This window comes from Charadrius vociferus, unplaced genomic scaffold, assembly GCF_000708025.1.
Source record: "Charadrius vociferus isolate BGI_N301 unplaced genomic scaffold, ASM70802v2 scaffold235, whole genome shotgun sequence".
Lineage (NCBI taxonomy): Eukaryota > Metazoa > Chordata > Aves > Charadriiformes > Charadriidae > Charadrius > Charadrius vociferus.
Genome location: NW_009648536.1, coordinates 2715884 through 2723122, shown reverse-complemented (window position 1 = coordinate 2723122; position 7239 = coordinate 2715884). Strand labels below are relative to the sequence as shown.

The window sequence follows — 7239 nt, the reverse complement described above, 5'->3', positions numbered from 1 at the left end:
ACCTGGACAGGCTGGAGAGCTGGGCAGAGAAGAACCTAATGAGGTTCAACAAAAGCAAGTGCAAGGTCCTGCACCTGGGGAGGAAGAATGCTAAGCACCAGTATAGGTTAGGGGTGGACCTGCTCGGAAGTAGTTCTGAGGAGAAGGATCAGTAAATTATCCATGAGCCAGCAATGTGCCCTTGTCACCAAAAAGGCAATGGAATCCTGGGCTGCATAGGGAAGAGTGTGGCCAGTATGTCGAGGGAGGTCATTCTCCCCCTCTACTCGGCATTGGTGAGGCCACAACTGGAATACTGTGTCCAGTTTTGGGCTCCCCATTTCAAGAGGGACAGGGAACTGCTGGAGCGAGTCCAGCGAAGGGCAACTAAGATGATTGAGGGATTGGAGCATCTCCCTTATGAAGAACGGCTGAGAGAGCTGGGACTCTTTAGCCTGGAGAAGAGAAGGCTGAGGGGAGACCTTATGGCATACAAGTATCTAAAGAGTGGGTTGAAGGAGGATGGAGCCAGACTCTCTTCAGTGGTTCCCAGTGACAGGACGAGGGGCAATGGTCACAAGTTGGAACATAGGAAGTTCCATTCAGATACACGGAAAAACTTCTTTACGGTTCGGGTGACAGAGCACTGGAACAGGCTGCCCAGGGAGGTTGTGGAGTCTCCTTTGGAGATTTTCAAATCCTGCCTGGATGCAGTTCTGAGTAATGTGCTCTAGGCAAACCTGCCTTAGCAGGGGAGTTGGACTACATGACCTCTAGAGGTCCCTTCCAACTCTGAAGATTCTGTGAACACATTTACGAAGTTTCTTTCCTGTGACCACAATTTTTGTCTCTAATAATTGGCAAAAGGGAAAAAACCTGGTTGTGCATTTTCAACCGGCTGTTTGATTCAGTTCACTAAGCAGCATCCAAGCGCTAGTGTTGTAAACAGGACCAGGACAAGAATGGCAATATAATTTCTTCACACAGCAGCCCGAGTTTATGCTGGAATAGAGAACTAAGGCTTAACAGGTTGCAGGGACAGTACTCCAAAGGAAGCTTCAAAGAGCAGAAGCCGAGGTCTGAGACTCTGAACTTTACACATGCCTTCCCATTTTCCATGCTGAGTCTCCAGCTCAAACTCCTAAGACCCACCATAGCTGTTTGACTACATTTTTACTGATCAGTGTAGACAGAACTTGAAGAAAAATGTGTATCAAATTAATGTCTTTACAGGAAAGTGTGTGACAATTGCCTACTTACCAATTATTTCTGTACCCACTAAGTAACTTAAAAAAAAATACAAAGTAAATAAATACTTCTAATATTTGGCAGTTATAGTAGTGACAATCTAATTATAGGTTAATGACTAAATAAAGTACTAAAGACAAGTTAAAGTTCCTGCAGAAAAATCAGTGCCTCTGAGATTTGCTACACTCCTTCCTTATAAGCTACAGTAAAAGGACATACAGGTAAAAGAAAGGGACATCTGCAGAAAAGATTTAAAGTAAAAAGGAAATACTGAAAGAAAAAATTTTCAGTTATTGTTTGCTACTCTACATAGAATCCGGGCTTTTGAAGGGACCACAGGAGGTGAGCTATGCCATGCCCATGCTTCACAGCAGGATGAAATGAACTTTGTCAATCCTGAGCAATGCTCACCTAACCTGTTCTTAAAGGCCTTCAGGTACATACACCATGAGTTGTCCAGAAAAACCTCTCCAGTGCTTCCATAGCTTTACCACGAGAAACTTTCCATTTATTCCTCACCTGAATCTTTCTTCCTCAATTTTAGGCCCATTGCTTTCTGTCCCATCTACTGGAAAAATACAAGCCAGATTACTACATCAGCTTTTTAATACCTTTCTAGAGAGATGAAGACTGTTATCATGCGTTCCTACCCTTTCCTTTGGCAGAAAGATTGGGTATCGTTTACGCTTCATGTAGCTTCTGTTTTCTGTGTGCCCTGGCATTCTTCTTACTCTTGTTTGGACTGTATCTGTTTTATTCATTCAAGTGGGGTGCCAAAGCTGGACAGAGTACCGCAACTGAGTTTACCAAAGACTTACAGAAAAAGGAGTACCTCAGGATGCGAATCTGTATTCATGCCTCACTACACCATGACACTGACTAGTCATGATCATCTTCTGATTCACTACAATTTCAGATTCTTCTCTGAAAAAAATACTACTTCATAATAACCTTTCCTCCTTTATTTGTACAGTTGACATTCCTACTTAAGCAGTGGCATTTGCATGTCTTTTGTATTTCAACCTATATGTAGGTCATTTCTCCAATTGCGCAGTTATTTTAATTGCCCTTCCTGCTTTTCTGCATTCAGTTCCTACCAGCTCCACAGCATATTCAAATTTACAAGCACACAATTAATAAACATGCCGTCTTCATTCATCATCAGAATAGTGTAATCAACATTGAAGAGAATAGAATCCTCGTAGATGTTTGCTCAATGCTTCTTATCATTTTGACAAAAACCTTTGTTAAGTATTTTCTGAGTATAGTTATCTAATTAACTCTGCAAATCTCTTGTATTAAATTCATCTAGAGAATTTTCCTCTAGTTTACTTACAGAACAGTCATGCAAGAATGTCTCTTTAGTCTAGAGAAAAGAAGATTGAGGGGGGATCTTATTAATACATACAAATACTTAATGGGAGGATGCCAGGGGGATGGGAGTAGTCTTTTTTCAGTGGCGCCCAGTGATAGGACGAGGGGTAATGGGCATAAACTTGAACATAGGAAGTTCCATCTTAACATGAGAAGGAACTTCTTTACTTTGAGGGTAGTGGAGCACTGGAACAGGCTGCCCAGAGAGGTGGTGGAGTCTCCCACTCTGGAGACATTCAAAACCCGCCTGGACGCTGTCCTGTGTAACGTGCTGTAGGTGACCCTGCTCTGGCAGGAGGGGTGGACTAGATGATCTCCAGAGGTCCCTTCCAACCCTAACAATTCTGTGAATTCTGTGAATGTCTAAAGTACTACAGTACTAGCAGTATCTACCAACTGCTTCTCCCATGTCCACAGGGGACTGATCACTATTTTAAAGAAATAAAATAAGAATGAAATAAAGAAATAAAGAAGGACCTGGCATACTTTTTTCTTGACAAACCTTGACAAATGTTTACTGCTACTCATCTCTCTGTTAGCTTTCAAATACTTACAGTAGGTTACATTATTGGTTCCAGAATGGATTCCCAAGATTAAAGTTGTGTACCAGTTTTTTAATTCCACTTTTGAGAGATGCTTGCCCTTCCCTATATGCCAGTAGCTCCCTTCTGAATAAGTTCTACGTTGAGAGGTATTAGTGGTTTAGCTTAAATAAGTAAGTTTTCTTAGAATAAATTACTTAGGGTTATAATATGGTGTGATGTATGCTGTTTGCTTATCTTTATTTAGCATGAGTAGCTAGATTTGCTGAAGCCTTTAGACTGCAATAGAGTTAATTTTCTAAGTAATTTTCCCAGCAGCTGGTACAGTGCTGGCTTTAGTCTTTTAGTATAAGAAAAATGTTGATAACAGACTGAAGTTTTGGTAGTGTTTTCCCTAAGTCTGAGACTTTTCAGTTCCCATGTTTTGCCAGTGAATGCAGGTGCACAAGAAGCATAAACCAGCAGATAAGGAGGCTACAAACATCAGCAGAGACTGCAAATCAACAAGACATAAGCATTCAATGGCCTGCCTGGACACAGAAAAAAAAAAAAAAACTGAGTAAGTTGTGAGAAGATCCCAGACCAAAAAAATCACCAGTGGACTAAAAGACAAGTGAATAGCACATGAGGGGCAGTTGTATAGACTGCAAGTGTGTAATTGCCCAGTGATTTCTTTGTTTGAGGTCCCTCTCTTTTCAGAGGCACCCAGCCCAGGCTGACCTTGCTGCTGTAGCTTTCAGTCAAATTACTTATTTTTATAAAATCTGATGCCCGAGACTCTGCTGTGGGAAACCTAGGGTCAAGCCTGAAGAAGGAGTGAGTGTACCCCAGAGCGAATGTGTGTGTGTGTGAGGAGTCAAAAGGGGCACCTGTCAGCCCACTGCAGTCACCCACTGCAAAGGGACCCTGGTTCTAGCAGTTAAAGACTTGGGTGGTGTGGGGCAACTCCTTGAACGGTGTGTGAACGCTCGGGCAGTGGCTTCTCCTTTAGCATTCTCATGTATGGTTGCTGGTGGTTCCAAAAATCTACTTCAGTAAGTCCCTGAAGTTTCACAGAAAAAAGTTCATTAGACCCAGCAAATTCGAAAACAAACTTGCGAAAGCGCTCTACTCCGCTCTCTCCTCATCTGAGGTTGAGCTTAATTGTGCAGCTTACTTCTAACAATGAGAGACATTGGCCACCTGCTCACAGTTTATCTTTTTAGTGACAGCTAATATCAAGGGAAAGGACATTTAATTCCTGGACTTCCTGGTATCAACCAGCAATAGCTTTCCTCCTTAGCAGGAGGGCAGATCAATACTGTCTTTGGCCCCCAGTCTTAACTAAAACATGACAAATTTCTTGTTAACAGGTAGTTGTTCCATGTTAGCAGCACCTCATCTGTGCCTTAGTCTTTCTTATTTTATCTAATTGTATTCTCTTCTTTAAAGCTTCCTCCTTCTGCTTTGATCTGCTTACACTTCCTTCTAGTACTCACACTCAATGAAGAGATCTTATGCTATTGATCATTTTATCACCCCTTAGCCTGTTCTTCCTTGCATTTCAATACTTAGGTCTTGTACTCTTGTTATGACTACCAATTGCCCATGGAGAAGTTCAATACACACAGAGAATTAGTTTTGTGTTATTGCTGTGTTACTGTTGCTAGTATTATGTTCTTACAACATCTATGAGGCATTGCTTTCAATTTTCATTAAGGTATGTTGTTACAGACCTCTTTGGTAACTCCAAAATCTTACCCTGTATCAACTTAACTGAAACATCCCTTATCAGCCTTAACAGATTCTAGCAATTTGTACCTGGAAAGCTGCAAACAGGGACACTACATGGATGTTGCAATCTACTTACTCCTACTACTTATAAACTAACTTACAAAGACAATACAGTTTTTAAAACAAGTTCTACACCATTCACTGTAACAATTTGTTTGTAGTGTTGCAGTATAGTACAGTTAATAGTCTGCCATATATGACAGAACAAAAATTATTTTTTGCTTTAGCAGTGAATCTTGGAATTTCACTTTTCGTTAACACACACACAGAAAGATACTTTACTGGATAGCTATGCAAAACCAAACATGTTTGATTACCAAAGCTTCCTTTCTGCATGTCTGGCACCTCTTCATTCATTAAGTCTTCCTGAAGTTGTCGTCTTACATTTCTGGTTCCAGCACCTTCAACCTCATGAAGAGAGTCCTTCCTTGTCCTGTTACGTGCAGGAATCCAGGCAACAGATCTGTACTCTCTCCAGTTGTCAGAAGTACCACGGTGGTCATCAGATACCCACTTCTTCATTTGGTCTCTGTGGACATCATTTAACTTTGACCCTTGACTATTAGTTGTGTTTTTAAGTGAATTTGGGCTGCTCAAAACACTACGTGGCCCTTGCCTGGGACTGCTTCCATAATCACCCAGAGTTCCCCTTTTCTTTTGCAGGTTGGTATCTATTTTATTGCTGTGAGCATTTCTGTATTCATCCATGACTTGGTAGTCTTTCTGTAAGGGACTTCCTTTTAATTCTTCTTTATTTAAAATTTCCTGGTCCTTATTTTGTTTGGCAAAACAAGATTTTTCAGCATCTCCCATGGTTATTGCTGTTCAATTTAGTGATTCCCACCTAGAAATTAAAAAGTTAAAAGTTGTATTTTAAAAGGAATCAAGCAATATACAGTGGTTATTATTTGTTATGGAAATCTCAACAATCAAACCCCTGGCTCTGCAATACCATCAAGACAAGCTAGTCTTGGTGGAAAGCAAAATTTGCCCCAACCAAACAGAAGGCAGTTCAAAACTCAGCTAGGTTTAGTTCTCCTAAAATGTCTAAAACCTATGGGTGGTTCACAAAATGCAGAGACAGCCTATGGTTTTTTGGAGCATTAAGGTCTAGAAACCTTTATTGACAGATAACTACATTTAAAAGTCCACATAGAAGTCTCAGCTCAGTACAGGAAAGCTTTGAAAGAATGACTGAAGAAACTCTGTAGCATATAGAATATGTAGGAGGCAATAACAAGGCTGGCCCCAAAGCCACTCTACATTATTTGAATATTGCCCTTTCCCCCACAGTGTACACTGTTCACCTTGCTAAGAATAAAAATTGTGACCAGAGGAGATAGAGATGTAGAAGTTGAAGAGCAATCTATCTGTCAGGCAAATATCATACGATTAAGAAACAATGCTGCATTCCCAGTGCACTCTGCACATTTTACCTAGACCAGCATTCTGAGGTCTCACATTACTTGGTATTAAGCACACATATTTCATACTGTTTTAGGACTGACTAAAACATCTGGGCTACCAATTTGGTCTCTCCCCTCTCCTCTGTTACATCCATGTTCTTATTGTAAAACACGTCCAGGGAGCTGCAACTCCAATGTTAGCATAAACCCATGCGGACTGTGAAATGGGAAGTTACCTAGAAGAGACTGGTAAGCAGCAGCAGTCACATAGACACTGAATATTGTACGCTTTACATATAGTCACATACAATCAAACAAAGAAGGTTTTCTCTTTCAAAAGAAATGTATGTGCTTAAGGATGCAGAGAAGGCTGTAAGGGATTTACAGGAAGCACTTAAACAGCAGGAAATGCCCTTCTGTTGCCTTTAATATGGGAGTAGGATACCTGATTTTCTTAAACGTGGTTTGTTTTTGGTTTTTTTTCAAGTTCTGCAGGCCCCAAAGACACCCTTAGGCATCTCAGTGTTTGCTTTCTATAGGCTTGAGGCTTTTAGCGTTTATCCCCCTCTTAAACAGAAGAGGGTTTTTTTTCCTCTCCCATGAGTGACAAAACAAGTAGGATGATTCCTGTCCTAAAGACCTGAGTTCATAGCCAGTTATGTACGACCGTGGAGGTGCAGCTATTCCAGCTCCGAGACGACACAAAAGTTTCAAACGCACCAAGTGGGCTTGCTTCCAATTGTAGCAAAGAAACTGCCGTCACATCCGAATTTCAGAGTGACCTAAAACCAGCTCGTTTTAGAGCCATGCCCAGCACCAACGCCCACAGCTGCCCGCCCGCCCGGCCGGGGTGACGACACGCTGCCCACACCGGCAGGGAGCGGCGAGGCCCAGGTCAAGCTCCAAAAACCCTCTAC

The 7239-nt window shown here is 41.5% G+C and overlaps 1 protein-coding gene across 3 annotated transcripts in view; it reads right to left on the bottom strand.

Annotated features, from left to right (window-relative positions):
• The window catches only part of ZCCHC6 (zinc finger, CCHC domain containing 6), a 39483-nt gene extending 33754 nt beyond the window's left edge, over positions 1-5729 (bottom strand). For all 3 annotated transcript variants that reach the window (XM_009885839.1, XM_009885838.1, XM_009885841.1), the window contains exon 1: positions 5234-5729. In XM_009885839.1, coding sequence (XP_009884141.1) covers positions 5234-5729 — 496 coding nt within the window. The remainder of the gene's footprint in view (positions 1-5233) is intronic.
• Between the last annotated feature and the right edge of the window lie 1510 nt (positions 5730-7239).